Raw genomic sequence first — 16378 nt, 5'->3', positions numbered from 1 at the left:
TGGCCAGGCCAGCAGCACTGGGGCCAGTGCCTGTATGCATAGGGGTGGGGCATCCAGGAGACGGTACTCGGTGGGGCAGGAGAGTCTGTGACCAGGCTGCCTGGTGCAGTGTGGCAGCCCCAGCCCAGGGCAGGGAGTGTGTCACAGGCCACCCCTCCTCCTCCCTCTAGCCCATGGTGGGGCTGGACATGCTCTGCTGCTGCCCACATGAACCAAAGCTGCTGCAGCCACCACTCTGGCCTGAGCAATGAGGGCAGCTGGGGGCCCTCTCTGGCAAGGCTCGGGGGGTGATGAGGGGCGGGAAAGGGGGTTGGGAGTGAGGGGTGGCCCGGGGACTGTGGGTCAGGACTGGCCATTGATCTTTACAAATGGGCCCTGGTACAAAAAAGGGTGAGAACCACTGGTGTAGATGGTGTGAAAGAGATAAGCTTGGACTGTAAGAACAGCAGCTGAAAGTATTTCTGTCAGAAGCTGAAAGGCGATGAGTGAGTGGAAAAGCATTTCAAATAAATGAAAAGCTTTCAGAAGAGGGATTGGGGTGTCAGTTGTGTTGGTCCTCAGGTTGTAATAGGGGGTCAGAATTTTTGTGCTAAGCAGAGTTAAGGGAATTGGTCAAAGAAGTCACATAATAGGTGTGTGGAAGAAGATCTCTTGCTAGGAAAGCTCCCTGTTCAGTCTAGGTAAGCATTTCCTCTTTTAAAGAAAGCACTTGTCTTTGACCAAAATCACTTGCATTGTTTATCTCGATGCTATGTGTTTTGTCTTTTCTGTCAGATGTACCACAATGGCGTCGTGGAGTTCTGTGTCATTACAACTGATGAAAATGAATGTAACTGGATGATGTTTGTACGTAAAGCCAGGTAAGAGCCGTCTTTACCCCAGCTGAGTTGATTTGAAACCCGTGGTACTGTCCATGTGACTCTGATGTCTCTCTGCCTGTAGACTGAGGGGAAATTGTGAGGAGTGAATGTGTAGGCCACTGCAGGAGCTGCCCTACTGACTTCTTGAAGAATGGCACTGCATGAACATTTGAGAAATTTCTAGGCAGCTGGACCTGTAACTGGGAAAAAGAAATGCCAAGACAATGGGGTTGGGAAGAGATTTGAGGGGAGAACCAGTACAAGCTAAATGGCAGTGGACCACTCCAAAACAGTTACTTGAATCCAGTGAGGCAAGCAAAATATGGCCCATGGGCCAGATCCAGCCTGCCAGACAGTTTCATCCAGCCCATGGGCAGCCACCAATTAATTGTACCCCACCCAGCCTGCATGCTTTGCTCCCACCCAGGCAGCACACACAGCCAGGCAGACCTGTCTCTATTGTGCAGGGTTTCCCGCGGTGCACATGCAGTTCCTAGCACTCCCACGCCACCAGGGGAAGCCCTGAATGATGGAACCAGCTGCCTTCCCTGCCCCATGCAGCTGCCCGGACTCCGCCAGAAGTGGCGGGGAGCCCTGTTGTCTGCTTCCATGGTAGCAGCCAGCTCCATCATGCAGGGCTTTCTGCCAGTGGCAGGTGTAGGGTACAATTGCCCTGAGGGACCCTGCTTACTGCTACCGCTGGTGGCAGGAGCTGTGCACTGTGGTGGGGGGAGGGTCTCCACAGCCCCCCATCCTCCCTCACACCCCACAAACCCCACACACCCACACCCTACGCCCACAACCCCACACACATACACACACACCCCACAACATACCATACACCCCCTCTCACACACAGCCACACCCCCTCACAAACCATACCCCCCCACAATACACCCCCACACACAAAATGCAAGAGTAAGACTTTATTTTTTACCTATTACTCAGTCACCTTGATATACAGTACACAAACACAAATCATGACAAAAATATTTTTTGCAATAAAATTAGAATATGTTATAGTAGATGTTTGACTTTTAGTATATTTAGTATATGATTTGTTTGTTTTTTCCTGGATCAGATGGCAAGCCCTCCCCCCACTCTGCCCCCCCCCCAAAAGGAAAACTTCCAGGGGCAAGAGGAGGGACTTCTGGTGGCAAAGGTCAGGGATTAGGGGTGGGATTTCTGGTCCCAAGATAGCAACTAGGGGGCGGAGTACCTGCCAAGGGGCAGGGCTACTCTTGCAGCCCTCGACAGCTCACCAAAACTCATTAAGTGACCCTCCAGCCAAAATAATTGCCTGCCCCGATCTAGTTGTTTAAACCCTTGTTTTAGTTTGTTTTTTTCCAGCCCCCCCCCCCCCCCCCCCTGCCACTGGCTGCTGTGGGCAGTTGCCGCTTGCCATCCCTCCCCCCACCTGCCTGCCGGCTTCTGCGGACAGTCGCAGCTCACCGCTCGCAACCTCCCACCCTCCCCCCTCCTGCCAATGCCACTGCCAGCTTCTGTAGGCGGTCACTGCTCACCACGAAACCAATGCTACCACCCACAGATTGTGCCCCCCAGTCTGGGGAGGCACCAGTCGATGGCCTTTTGCCATCCCCTCTCTCCCTGACATCTTCTAAGTAGTTAATAAAGATGGTATTTACCTGCCCTTTTGCTTTATACCTTTATTGGTAATGTGCCCCAAATCAAAATGGACCAGTGGACAAAAAGCCCATCTCTCTGTTCTTGGATTCACTGCTCTTCTCCTAACTTGCACTGACACCCAGTCATACCTTCCTGCCTGTTGGGGAGTCTGCAAGGAAAATAGTCTCACTTTAAAATTGCTCCATGAATGGGCTGGTAGGAACAAAGCAGAATTGTCTCCATTAATCTGGGATACTAGATGGGCCTGCTGCCATTCACACAATTAGTCTAACAAGTAGGAATCAAGAAACTGCTACTGGTCCCAGGTCTTCAGGAGATGTGGTGCAGTGTTCATCCTTTGCCGTTCCCTGCCAGGCCAGTAAAGGGCTGTTTTCATTGTTTTTGATATAAATGATCACATTCCAGGAAACTTAATGAAGTTCTGTCTGTATCTGGAGATGGTTTTGCTATTATTGTGCACTATGTATTTTCTTTCTTTCTTTTTCTTTGGGGCAAAAGCATGAAAAAAGATATTTGTTCTCTAGAGGTTTTCAACTCATTACCCATAATCTGCTATTTATTATGTCAGTTACTTCCTCAGAAAATAGTTAAACTGTCACAATGCTTTGTGACTTCATAGGACACTAAGCAGTAAGAACAGAAGAACTCTCAAGAAAGAGATTCTCTTTTTATGTCATCATCCCTAGTAGTCAAGAATGAAGGAAATAATGAAATGACAGATGAGCAGAATTGTTTTTAAAATACAAATGGGAATTCTCCCCGTTTTGTTTGCAACATGACAATTATGATTTCTTTTTTAACTCTCCTTTGTTGATGTAGGAACCGGGAAGAGCAGAATCTGGTAGCTTATCCACATGATGGAAAAATCTATTTTTGCACATCACGGGACATCCCTCCTGAACATGAGCTGCTTTTTTATTACAGCCGGGATTATGCTCGACAGATTGGTAAGAAAGAAGGCACACTTATTTGCCTTTGCTGAAAAAGTTTAACTCAAAGTCCCTTTTTGTGCTGCTTCTGAATTGGGATTTTCTTTTGTTCTGTGACACGACTTAGTGATGAGTGCTACAGTTGTCTTATAAATTACAATTAGTTGGGTGTAGATAACATAGTTATATTGTTCTGTAATAACCCTTTAATTTTTTTCTGATCATGATGAGAAGGTTTCAGTAGAAGATATACATCTTTTCAGTTATCTGTTGCTTGGGCCTCCTAATAGCAAAAAGCTGATAGCAAAATGTGAAGAGTCTGAAGATCTGCCTGGTCATAAGAGAGCTCACAGTAGTTTTCTTCATAGAGAAATTTCCACAGAGTAAATAATGATGTGCTCTGCAGGCACAGTGCCTAGAGCTTTCTGTGAATGCTGTTATACAGACAGACAGTGGTATGGCACCAGATTTGGTACAAGCTTTCCCTCATTCATCTCCATGCCCTAATTGAGAATCACCTCTGCCCACACTGATTAGTAACAAGAAGAGATTTCTGGGTCTGCCTTGCAGTTTTGGCTTGGAGAACTCAAGCACAAAAGGAGACCTTAAACTGACTACCATTTGTTCTTTTAGATTTACAAGAATGTGGCTGCTGGCTATACTTTTGCTTGATGATCATAGCAAGAGAGAAAATTCCAAAGTTCTTATCCAGACTTTATTTAATCCTTACTGAGGCAAAACTCCCATTGAAATTAAGAATCAAGTAAGATCTGCCAGAATTTGACTCAATCCTTGTACTGTTACTGAATAGCACTATGTAGGGCGTTTCCACCTGTGGATCGCGCTTACTTTACAGAGGTGCGTAAGTATAAGTATTACCATTTACAAACAGGGAAACAACAACACAAATTTGCCCAAGGTAGCCTAGCAAGAACTGAATCGGTAATAAGATTTAGTATCCTAGACCTGGGTCTGTGATGAAATTGTTACTTCAGCTGAAGTACAGTTAATCCATCCTGAAATGCGAATTAAGCAATCCCAATGTTTCAAGGAAGCACAGGTACCATAGCACTGTAGTGTGTTGATATCCTTGATTTTGTGTAATATCAGAGAGGTAGGTGTATAGCCATGTTAAAACAATAAGTCAGTAAATATTTTGAGTGTCTGAAGGAATGGTGTGTCTAATAGAAGTGCTTTTGTGTTAAAGGTGTCCCTGAACATCCAGACATGCATGTGTGTCACTGTGGAAAGGAATGCACTTCCTACACGGAGTTCAAGACCCATTTGAGCAGCCACATCCATAACCACCTCTCCAGCCAGGGACACAGCAGCAGTCATGGGACAAGCCACAGTAAGGAAAGGAAGTGGAAGTGTTCCATGTGCCCCCAAGCTTTCATCTCCCCTTCCAAACTTCATGTCCATTTCATGGGACACATGGGCATGAAGCCACACAAATGTGATTTCTGTAGCAAAGCTTTCAGTGATCCTAGCAACCTCCGGACTCACCTCAAGATACACACAGGTAAAGTAGATGAATTTTTAGATGATGTTTCAAAGAACATTTTATGAAATAAATTCATTGCTGGTAAAAGGTGCCAGATTATCAGTACTATTCCTGGACATAGGAATCCTTTGTCTGTTCATGGAAAAATGCCAGTATAGGCAGCAGCAGTGCAAACTTCCTGCAACTGCTTCCTCTGTGTGCCTCAGCTTTGACCTGGAAGAACTGTCGATCTATTCATGTACTTTATAGTACCTGAGTTCCTGACTAATTGAGGACCAAGAGATGAGAGAGTAGTAGTCACCAGGTCTATTTAGTTCATGACCTCATATGCTGAGACAGCTAATCTGGATGCCAGTTATGTCAGGGGTTTCATGATGTGGACACTTATCTAGTAGGAACTACACTAAAACCAGCTACTCGTTTCCCTGTAAACTTCTGTATTGTTATTAGATGGCAACTGCTTTCTATCAGCGTGCATCATATTAAGTATGTTGTCTGAGGAGTCTGTCTTTAGGGTACGTAGATAATTTATCCATATGTCTCATTCCTCGGGCAGGAAGGTTAACGCTAAACAGATTGTCAATATCAGTATGGCAGCAATTGAGATTTAAGTTGATGTTTGAGGCTGCAGGAACAAGGGAGAGTTACCAAAAAACAAACTGAGTTAGACCTTGCAAAGGAAATTAAAATAGATAAAAAGAGGTTATTCAGCCCATAAATGAAAAGAAAGCTAGATAAGAAATGGGGTACCTGTTCCAGTGAGAGAGATGATCTATGTATAGCCCCAAAATAAATTGATATTTTTGTCTTAGTTTTCAGTAAAGAGGATGTTGATCACAGAGCCTGAGATGAAATGAAATGGAAAATACCTCATTTGACCAGAAGAAAAACTCCAAGAGCTTAGTGCATTCAAGGCAAAAAGACTGGATAAATCTCCATTCCAGCATTTGTTAAATTGTAGGTCCAGTAGCAAAGTGTGTTACAAATCCATCAGTTGGGAGTAGTGTCATATGAGTGGAGAGTAGCAAATACAGTAAATATGTTTAAGAGGCAGGGGGCAGAAATCTGATCCGAACAGATATCGGCAAGTTTGTCTGACTTCAGCAGTAAGGCTATAGAAGAAATTCTGAAGGAAAGAATAAGATGCAGAACTAAATGGAAAGTGAGACAGAATGCAGTATCAGTTTACTAAAGGTAGATTGTGCTAGACTAACCCAATATCTGTCATTAATCAGGAAAAACTTATTTCATAGACAAATATAGTAGAGTTACCCTATCTAGTCTTCAGTAGGGTATTTGATATGGTGCCTGAAATGGGGGAGGGAGGAGGAGAACAGTGAGTTATTTTGAAAGGAGAAATACCAGGATGGAGGGAGGTTACTAGTAGAGTTCCTCAAAAAATAGTCTTGGCTCTGATCTCATTCTGTTTTATTAATGACATTAGCACAAAAAAGTAGGTGTATGCTAACAAATTTTCCCCCTCCTTAAATATATTTGATGGCACAAAATTTGGAGGCATTGTCTATACAGAAGAGGATCAGAATCTGATACGTAAAAAACTGCTGGACTTTGAGGACTGGAATGAAGAAAAATACGGTGACTTTTAATGGTGCAGAATGCAGTGCAATTGACATTAAGACTAGTAATGAATGTCTCCTTTTTGAGTGATTGTCCATATGAACATCCTCATCATGGGTATATATGTTCCATAACACTTGAACTTAAAGAAGTTTTTTATTGGGATGCATCCATGAGGGTGACAGTTCCCTTGGTGGTTCAGTCTTCCCTCAGTTAGGGGAAGGACTTTGGTTTGTGCAACAAGATACCACTTCTCCCTGTGCACATATGTAATGATCGTGCTGGACACTAGGCCTGTGCGAAGTGGCTAGTATTCACTTCAGATTCAGATTCAGCCAATTCAGGGCACAGTGATTTTGATTCAGTGATTCGAATCATTGTCCTGAATCAGTTTGGACAAATCTGATTCGGAGATTCGGCCACCGCCGAATTGGCTGAATCTCCAAATCAAACAGACCCCATCCCCCCCCCTGTCTCCCAGCCCCATCAGTGGCTGCCTCACCTGGCCCCAGCATCCTGGCGCTTAAAAACAAAAACAAAAAAACCCTGCATTCACCAACTGCTGCCAGGTTGGGGGGGCGGGGACAATCCCTGCTTCTCCCCACTGCCCCACACTGCGTGGTGGGCTCTGCCATGAGCCCTCATCTCCTGCCCGCTCTCCCAGCCCCCCCCCAGCTGCCTCTCCCGCCCCAGCCCCAGCATTGGTTCTTTAAAAAAAAAAAACAACAAAAAACCCTGCACTCACCGGTTCCTGCCAGACAGGGGGTGATCCCTGCTGCACTCCACTGCCCTGCGCTGCGTGGGGGGCTCTGCGACGAACTCCCAGAAGCGCTGATGGCTGCTGCAGCAGCCAGTAAGTGCGGGCCTTTTTAAGAACCGGGAGCTGGGGCTGGGTGAGGCAGCTATTGACAGTCCTGGGAGAGTGGATGGGGAATGCGGGCTTATGGAAGAGGGGGCAGCAGGGATTGCCCCCTGCCTGGCAGGAGCTGGTGAGTGCGGGGCTTTTTTTTAAAGAGCCAGGATGCTGCGGGGAGGCCAGCCATTGATGGGGGGCGCTCAGGGGGCTGGGGGAGCAGGCAGGGGATGGGGCCTCCTATGGTTTTGTCCCTCCTCCTCCACCCCCCATCCCCTACTTACCACCATGGAGTCCAGGTCCAGCTCCCTACAGCTGTGAGTGGGGACTGTCCGAATCTCCGAAGCTCTCTGAATCTTTTCTGAGTCGATTTGGAGAGCTTTGAATCGATTTGGACCTTTTTATTGGTCTCCCGATTTGATTTAGATTCAGAGATTCGGCCGCTGAATCGAGCCAGATCTCCTTCAGATTAAATCAGAACCCAAAGCTTCGCACAGCCCTACTGGACACCTCCTTATTAGGATGGGAGGCCCTTATGGGTGACTACTAGGTGTAGGAGGTCTGGGTTCTGTAGGAGGTGAAACGCCGTATTAAAGTGCTAGGGTTGAGAGTGATGTGGAGAACGTGTTTTCTACACTGCATAGATGGGTGTCATGTACAGGTTCTAACAGACTGCAGCAATAAAAAAACACCGCAGCAATATTCTATATCAATAAACAGGGTGGGGTAACATCCTCCCCTGTATGCAGGGAGGTAGGTTGCCTATGGCAGTGGTGCATTTGTCACCAAATATACTTCTCAACGGGACACTTCATTGATACCTGGAAAATCAAAGCAAACTGAGCAGATCCATAGTCCTACACCATGAGTAAGAGGTCTAAGGTTCTGTTCTCCAGTCAATATTCGCAGACTGGGGTTGGCTGAAGATGTCCAACACAAACAAGTCTATCAGTGGGAAGTGCCAGTTCTGCTCCAGGAATTGTCCATGTCTGGACTGTACCCAATGCCTGTCTTATTCTTTGGTCAGGATTCCTCCCTTACGCCTTCATATCCATGCTTCTGATTTCACTGGCTGTTCCTCAGTGTGAGACAGGATGTGGCCTTTGAGAATCATTCTGGCTCCTACACAGTTAGGATCTTGGTACCAGTGCCTTCTGCTGACAATGAGAGCCTAGGGTTCTGTCTTGGGGCCTAGACCATGTGATCCAGGACAGAAGGAAAGTACTTGATCCAACTTTGACTACTTCCATTTCATAACCTGGATGCTTGATGGCTCTTGGAAATAGTGGGACTTCTTTGTCCCAGTAAGGGACATCCTTTTGCACAGCAGAAAGGACTTGAGTAGATACTTTTCTGGCTAAGTGATTGAGATACTTAGGGTGGTGCCAGAAAAGAAACCTCCCCTTTAAATATTCCTCTAGTTTGCCTATGCTGGAATATCTGCTAAATCTTAAACGTTGTAGACTAGTCCTTCAGCTCCATTCTCCAGCCAAAGGCAGACATATTTTACTTTCCCACAGTCCTGCAGTTCCTTAAGTGAATGACCAAAGTTTTTCCTCTGGAAAGAGATCATGTCCCTCAGTGGGGCACAAATTTGGTTCTCTCACCTCTGCTGAATTCTCTCACTATTTGAATCCATGGTAACACACTCCTTGCTCCACCTTTCTATGAAACCAGCTTTTTCAGTGGCCATTTCTGCAGTTAGGAGGCTGGGTGAGACCAAGGTCCTTCATATATTGCCTTCTGAGCAGATAAAATATCTTTGAAGACTTACCCAAGTTGTTACCCAAGGTGATCACTGACTTCTGCCTGAGTCAGCAGATGTATTCACTGGTATTCTTACTACAGTCTCACTCCTCCAGGTCTGAGGTGTTGTTTCACACACTTGATGGGCAAGAAGTTTTGTCTTGTACTTGCATGGGATTACGCCTTTCTGAAAGCCTCTGGCTATTATTTCCTCCACCCACAGACCCAAAGGGACACATATCAGCTGGGTATTAAACTGTCACAAGAACTCCAAGGCAGAAGCTTCTCTAGGCAGAGCACATTGCAGCAGAGCCTACAACTGATATCAGCAGGGAAGCTGCCACGTGCTCCATCCAAACCTTCACCAAGAATTACACAATTGCAGTAGCCCCAGGGCAGATACTGCGTATGATCCTTTGGCTGATGGTTACCTAGGGAACTCTGAGGCCCACCTTCAGGTATGTGATCACACACCATCCTTTATCCCTTCAGCCTGGAACACAAGAAGCGGGGAGGATTGTGGTGTGCCTGTAGATACTGACAGGGCTGTAAGTCTTCTATGTCAAGTGCTGAGGTGCACATGTACCCATGATGAGAATGTGGACAAGACATCTTGAAGAACTCTGGTTACTGGTAAGTAACTTCCCTTTCCTCTGCAAGGTGAAAGCTCATCATTTGAAAGCAGGAGGAGAAAGATCTGGATATATGAATTGATCACAGGATAACTATCAACCACCAAAGCAATGTGGCTGTTAAAAAGGCAGATGTGATTTTTAGAATTTTTAGAATGTACTGGGTGTAAGGTATGCCCAGAAAAAAGAGGGATATATTACCATTATTGTACAAAGTCATGGTAAGATTTTATCTAGAATCCTGGATGCAATTCTCATCTCCAGTGCTTAAGGAATATGGAACAGGCACAGAGAAGGACTTGATCAGGCGAATGGAGAATCTGTTTTACAAGAGGAGACTAAAAGACTTGGGTTATTCAGCTTTAGCAAAAGAAAAACTGAGGGGCCCTGATGATGCTTTAGACATACTGTAGGGTGGTAAATGCCAGGAAGGGGGAAGTGCTGTTCAAGGACAAAACTGGCACAAGAACAAATGGGTATAAATTGGCCAAATAAAGTAAGCTTGGAAATAAGACATCTCTTCGCCATTGCAGAAGTGTGATTCTGGAGCAGCCTTCCAATGGGAGTAGTAGGGGGCAAACAACCTAACTAGTTTTATGATGGAATCTGATCCATTTATGAACAAGATAACATGATATGGTTGCCTGTGACAGAGGGCGTGGCACTTGATGACCCAGGAGGTCCCTTCCAGCCCTGTGCCCTGCATTCAGCTGCAAACCCTCTGATGTCACATTGATCTGCAAATAAAGGAGTCTAGGAATCGATACCAAACTTATTTAGGAGATATGCTTCTTGAAAAGCAGGGAATTGAAAAAGCCATACTTTCAGATATTCCCTAAATTAAATAGCCACCTAGTGGTTGTAATCCCTTCCTGTTATACAACATTTTTCATTAGTAGATCTTAAAACATTTTACCAAGGAGGTACGCATCATTATTCCCATTTTACAGACAGGAAAACTGAGTCACAGAGAGAGGAAATGATTTTCCCAAAGTGATCTAATGAGCCAGTACATATTTCTTCAGTGTTCAGTGCCCAATTCTTAACCTTGCATTTTAGCCTTGTGGTAAATGCCAAAAGCTTCCTGATAGTGATCTTACCTAGAACACAGAAGATTTCCTATCCAGATCAGTCCTAAGGTGTGGTAAATATTTGGTTACTCAAATTGTTCACCAGAATCACTTCACCTAACCTGGCACCTCCTATGGCACCTAAAACAATGTAGTCCCAATTCTTCATTGGCTCATAGGCACTACCATAAAAACTATGAATATGAATAACAGTTGCAGAGACCATGTGGATGAACACAGCAGATGGCCGTACTGCTTCTCAACAAAAGTTCTCAGCGCTGTGCATGCACAACTGAGCTTGTGTGACAGATTTTGGTCTCCTGAATGGCTAGTCCAAACTGTTGTTTTAAGTAGGCCTCCTGTCTAAGTTTGAAAGAATAGAAGAAGTGAAAAGGTAAATGCTTCGCCGGGACCCTCTTTTAGGGAAAGATTTCTAGCAGTGATTAATGGGAGACCTCATTGTCACTGTGTGTGTGTGTGCAATTCCAGGCCAGAAGAATTATCGCTGTGCTCTCTGTGACAAATCCTTCACCCAGAAGGCTCATCTGGAGTCCCACATGGTCATCCACACTGGAGAGAAAAACCTCAAGTGTGATTACTGTGACAAGCTGTTCATGCGGAGGCAGGACCTCAAGCAGCACGTGCTCACCCACACGCAGTAAGTGATCTTGGTTGCAGGGACTGACCACCTGAAATATTAGGACTGTGTGGAATAAACAACAGCCTAATAACAACATGGAGACTTCTGTATTTGAAAACCCCCAGGAGTGTGGACTAAAGTAACTAGGTGGGACTAAATGTTGATCAGTTCTAAAAGGGCCATGTTGTTGACGTCTGTTGATGAAGTATTGTGGAAGGAAAACTATTCGGTAAACCTTCAGAAAATTTGCCAGGCTTCCTTTGCTTCCTAGAGAGGGTACCCAAGTTATCTTGGTTGCGTTGTGTAATAGCATTCTACAGTCAGTACACTTTTACCAGTATAAGTGATTGGAAACCAATCTATACCTGTAACAATAGAAGTTTGATGGACATAGACTGGTTTAAAAATGGTGGAACCCAGTCTGAGATCCCCAACCACCAAGGGCTTGTGTATTCTGTTTGGTACCAATCTAAACTATGCCACATACAGAAATCTGTGCATCTGTGATCAATTCTGCCACCTCTTGCTGTTTAAATGGCTGTACCTTGCCAAGCTGAAACCTGAGTTTCAGTGTGAGCATCTGGAATCAAGACAGCAATTACAGCTTCCCTGATAGAAGAGATACTTACCCTGCCCTTTGTTCTGGTGCCCAGCACCATAGTAGCTGGGAGCATCAAGTGCAGGGCAAGGAAATACCTGCTCAGCTCCCTTTGTACCTGACTGCAGCATTTTCAGTGCAGGAATCTCCACGAAGTAACAAAAATTACTTTCCAAATTTAAGTCTCTGTTGGGCTTTTGGAAACTCAGACATTTTCAGGGAGAATTTGTTTTTTTTTTCTTGGAGACTTGACACCAAAGTGGGTATGTCTACATGTGAATTTACGCACTCCTAAACTCAACGTGCCTTAACCTGATGCAGCTCTCTAGGCAGCCTGCCCTGGTCAGCACCCTGGACATCCCCCAGAAGCCCTCTGCAGTGTATCCCAGCAGTGCAGAGCGCTGGTGTAGTGAGTGGGAGCCTCCAGTCCCCCTGGATGCAATCAGCTGAGCCCTGGCCCCATCCCTAACCCTGTCCCCATATTCCTGCCTCCCCAGCAGGCCTGAGCTGAGCCTGCGGGGCCCCATCCTGCGCCAGATGCTGCCAAGAAAAAGAGGCAGCGCGGGGCCTCAGGAGCTTGACTCCCACCCGCTCAGTCACATAGCATTAAGGTGCCTTACAGTGTCTACATGTGCTTTAAAGCACTGTAACTGTTGTACCCAAATTTGATACTTGCCTTATGCAGGTATTAAATTGAGGCATGATTAGCCTAAAATCGCCATTTTTAAGATGCATTAAGGGCGCACATGTGTAGACCCCTGTCCTTAATGCACCTTAAAAATGGCTAATGCGCCTTAAATCGCCATGTGTAGATGCGCCCAGTAACATCCCCAGTTCAAATCCCTGCTCCAAAGCCATTTGATAAACAGTTCTGGTTGAGGAGTTCTACCCTAGGATTGTGTTGCCAGGGATTTTTGATTGGGGAAAAAGCTTTTTGGCTCTACTAAATTAATTGCTAGCATGACAAGTGATCTCCCATTGAGTTCTGTGAGGCAGAGAATGGAGTATTTGTACAGATGCGATAGTTTGTAAATCCTGTACAAGGACCTTTCTGCCTAGTGCTGGGCATGTGAAATCATTTCTGAATTATTCCCTGTAAAATGGAAAATGCATTGAAACGGTGATTAAATATATAAAGAAAAAATCAAACCAGTTCCCAGATCGCCTAAACAGACCTGTCAACAGCATCTGCTTTGCGTGATGAGTAATTTGTGACTTTTTTTTATCTTTTGCAGAGAACGGCAAATCAAGTGTCCTAAATGCGACAAGCTGTTCCTGAGGACAAATCACTTGAAGAAGCATCTCAACTCACATGAAGGAAAGAGGGACTATGTCTGTGAAAAGTGCTCCAAGGCTTACCTAACCAAATATCACCTCACTCGGCACCTAAAAATCTGTAAAGGTCCCACATCCAGTCTCTCTGCCCCAGAGGAGGAGGAAGAGGAGGATTCAGAGGAAGAAGAACTAATAGACTCTGTGAGGACTGAAGACTGTAGGATTAACCATGGAGTGTATTCAACAGATGACTCTCTTTCTGGACACAAGTGAGGAGAGGGAGGAAAACTGCTTGGATGTAAAATTTTGGGAGGAAAAGTTACGCCCCTCTCCCCAACTACCAAGTTGGCAAATGAATCTATTTCCCTGATGTATTAACCTCTGTGGCCAAAACATTGAACTCTGATTGAGAATGGATGGTATGCTTATCTGTTGAGAGTGGATGGTACACCTGTCTATTGACAATGAACCATTTCTACTAGGGAAATCTGCTTCAAGATCATAAACATACACGGTGTGTACTCTGACTTCTGTGCTGACTGAAGCTCATACTCTCCTGGTATGCTGCCAGGAAGGAGGCCACCTTGCTTGATTCTTTGGGCAAAAGAATCGCTGACCAACCGAGTGATTCGGTTATTGTGGGGATGTATGAGCCAACAGTCTTGAACTGCCAAAGCCATGAAAGTGTGTCAAGTGTTTAGAAAGGAAAAAAATGATTGTGTCACTCAAGCCACATCCGCACCTTGCGCCACTGCTACTTGTCCTTAGGGAATGCCCGTACCATGTACACTTTGGTGCATGGCAATTTACCCCAGGGGCAGTACAGGAAGCTGGGACAGCAGCCTTACCTGAGGTCCTGGGGCCTCCCTGGGCTGCAGCAATGGCGATTCTGCCACCTGGAGCCTGGCTGGTAGCTTCAGCGCAGCTCTGGGTGGCCCTGCTCCATTTTTGAGTGGCGTGGGCTGCCCATGTGTGGGCTGCTCTGTGTTCTTTTGTCTGCGGTGGGTTTTTGTTGTTTTGTTTTTTTTTTGACCCCTGGATCTACAGGGGTCAAAAAAACCTTCAGGGAAAAAGGCAGAGCACCGCACACATGGGCAGTGCTCCCTTGCAGCGCAGAGAACACCTGAATGCAATATTTGGCACCGCAGATGTGCTTGCGGTGCCCCATACTGCATGGCTGTGCTTGTTTGGACGCAGCCTCAGCGTGTATTTTTTTCACTTTTTAATTCAGTGGTTGGGTTTGTCTTCTCTCAGAGGCACAGATAGAGCATAGCACAGAGAATTCATGCTCAGGTTTCCTTCTGGAGTGGTGATTCTCAGCTGGGGATACTGGTATTCTGGTTTGCCTTGAGATCATGTCAAGGGTGACTTAGGGTGCCAAGCACTCTTCGCAGTTAGGTGTGCAAACGTGATTCACAAGATGAACCCAAGGATCTCAAATAGGAATCCATAATGTTAAAAGCATCGTAACCTGTTGTAGTCTGTCTGAGTTCTTTGCAACAGAAGAATTGTTCTGTTAATTTTTCCATAGTTAAGAAATGAATCGGAAATGCCAGCTCTTAGTTTTCAGAGAGGTCTTGTCAAATGAGGTTGAGAACCACAGTCCTAAAGATACAAATTTAATGCCTTGGTTTAAAAAGAAAAAAAAAAAGCAGTGAAGTCGATGCTCATTGTGGACAAAGCAATTACCTGACCACAGACAATGCGGAGGAAACCAAAAATTAGCTTTCAAAAAAAACAGTATTTCCTCTTAGCTCCTGGTTAACTGGATGAGAGGGCTGGGAGTGATCCTAACACATACCTGGTCTCAGTTTCATGGGATTGACTTGGCTTTTAGAGTGAACAAGAGACTCGCAAATGAGCGTGTAGTGTTTACAGCATGTATTGATACGCGTGGCTGTGCTGTGAACCTTGACCACGTGCAGTGGTGGTAGCAATGGGAGGGTTTGCTGCTAATGATATTTATGGAATGAAAATGTATTTCATTCAAATTTTGTTTTCCTTTCGGGAAAAATTAAATATGACTGTTTTCTAACTGCTTTCTCCTAATTTCTAGTTTCTCTTTGTACTGTAATAATCACCAGGCTTTATCAATACAGGCATCCAGTGAATGAAAAGAACAACGTGGAACCTGATTGTGGAGCAATAGAAAACCCTTGCAGGTCTTTCACCTCTCTAATGAACTAGTTAGCCGCATGAGGTTCCTGCCTCAGCAGCCTGGGACCAGGAACTAGGGGGAATGCATCAAAGGGCATTAGGGGGAATATCACCTCTGCTGCCAGTTCTGATTCCTTTTGCCTGTAGATATAGCTACAGCTTGTATACGAGGGCAAGTGAAACAAAGCCCACCTTTGACTCACTGTCTTGTGCCATAACAGCCAGCTCCACCCTCCTTGTGCCTACGCTGCCCCTTCTCTGTGCTCTCTGAGCTGGGCTCTGAGCAGCTGCTTCTGAGAAGTGGTCTATACAGCAGCACTCGTCTAGTTGGTTCCCGACAGGCCCATCCTCACACCTCTAACAACCACATTTTACACCACAACAACCACTTAGCCAAGAGAAAAAGGTCATTATCCCTATGAACTAGGAAACTAGCAGAAAGTGGGTAATAGCCTACTGGGAGGGAGGACGGGGAAGAGAGGGCAAAAGGCAGGGGCAGGGGAACAGCAGCTCTGCAGCATCAAGGCTAACATGGCAGGACCCATCCATTCCACCAACGTCCCCGTTGGGGACTTTGTAGCTGCTGATTCCATGCCAAATCTCACAGGGTGGGTTCGTGTCCTGCAGAAGCAGGAGAGTGCAGAGCAGGGGCGGCAGCCCCTGGCAGGCAGGCTACAGCACAGCACAGGAAGCCATTTTTCTCAGCTTGCCAGGGCCTGGCTGGGCTCTGGGCTGCTGCTGCCAGCCACCGGGGCTTGCGCTGCTCCCAGCAGGAAGCAGGGAGGGTGTGAGCAGCCTGAGCTCCAAGGCTGGCAGCAGCTGCCCAGAGCCTGGACCGGCTGCAGGGGCATTAGCAGCCTCAGGGGAGAGGGGGAGCTGCATTGTGGGG

General features: G+C 45.9%; 1 protein-coding gene across 2 annotated transcripts in view; it reads left to right on the top strand.

The window, feature by feature from the left end:
* PRDM4 (PR/SET domain 4) overlaps positions 1-15364 on the top strand; it is a 38415-nt gene extending 23051 nt beyond the window's left edge. For both annotated transcript variants that reach the window (XM_006028017.3, XM_014521985.2), the window contains exons 7-11: positions 775-860; positions 3327-3454; positions 4644-4958; positions 11309-11477; positions 13293-15364. In XM_006028017.3, the coding sequence (XP_006028079.1) occupies positions 775-860; positions 3327-3454; positions 4644-4958; positions 11309-11477; positions 13293-13605 (1011 nt within the window). In that variant the 3' untranslated portion in view covers positions 13606-15364. The remainder of the gene's footprint in view (positions 1-774; positions 861-3326; positions 3455-4643; positions 4959-11308; positions 11478-13292) is intronic.
* The last annotated feature ends 1014 nt before the right edge of the window (positions 15365-16378 follow it).

This window comes from Alligator sinensis, unplaced genomic scaffold (genome assembly GCF_000455745.1).
Source record: "Alligator sinensis unplaced genomic scaffold, ASM45574v1 scaffold409_1, whole genome shotgun sequence".
Taxonomy (NCBI): Eukaryota; Metazoa; Chordata; order Crocodylia; family Alligatoridae; genus Alligator; species Alligator sinensis.
This window is presented reverse-complemented; position numbering and strand designations above follow the sequence as displayed.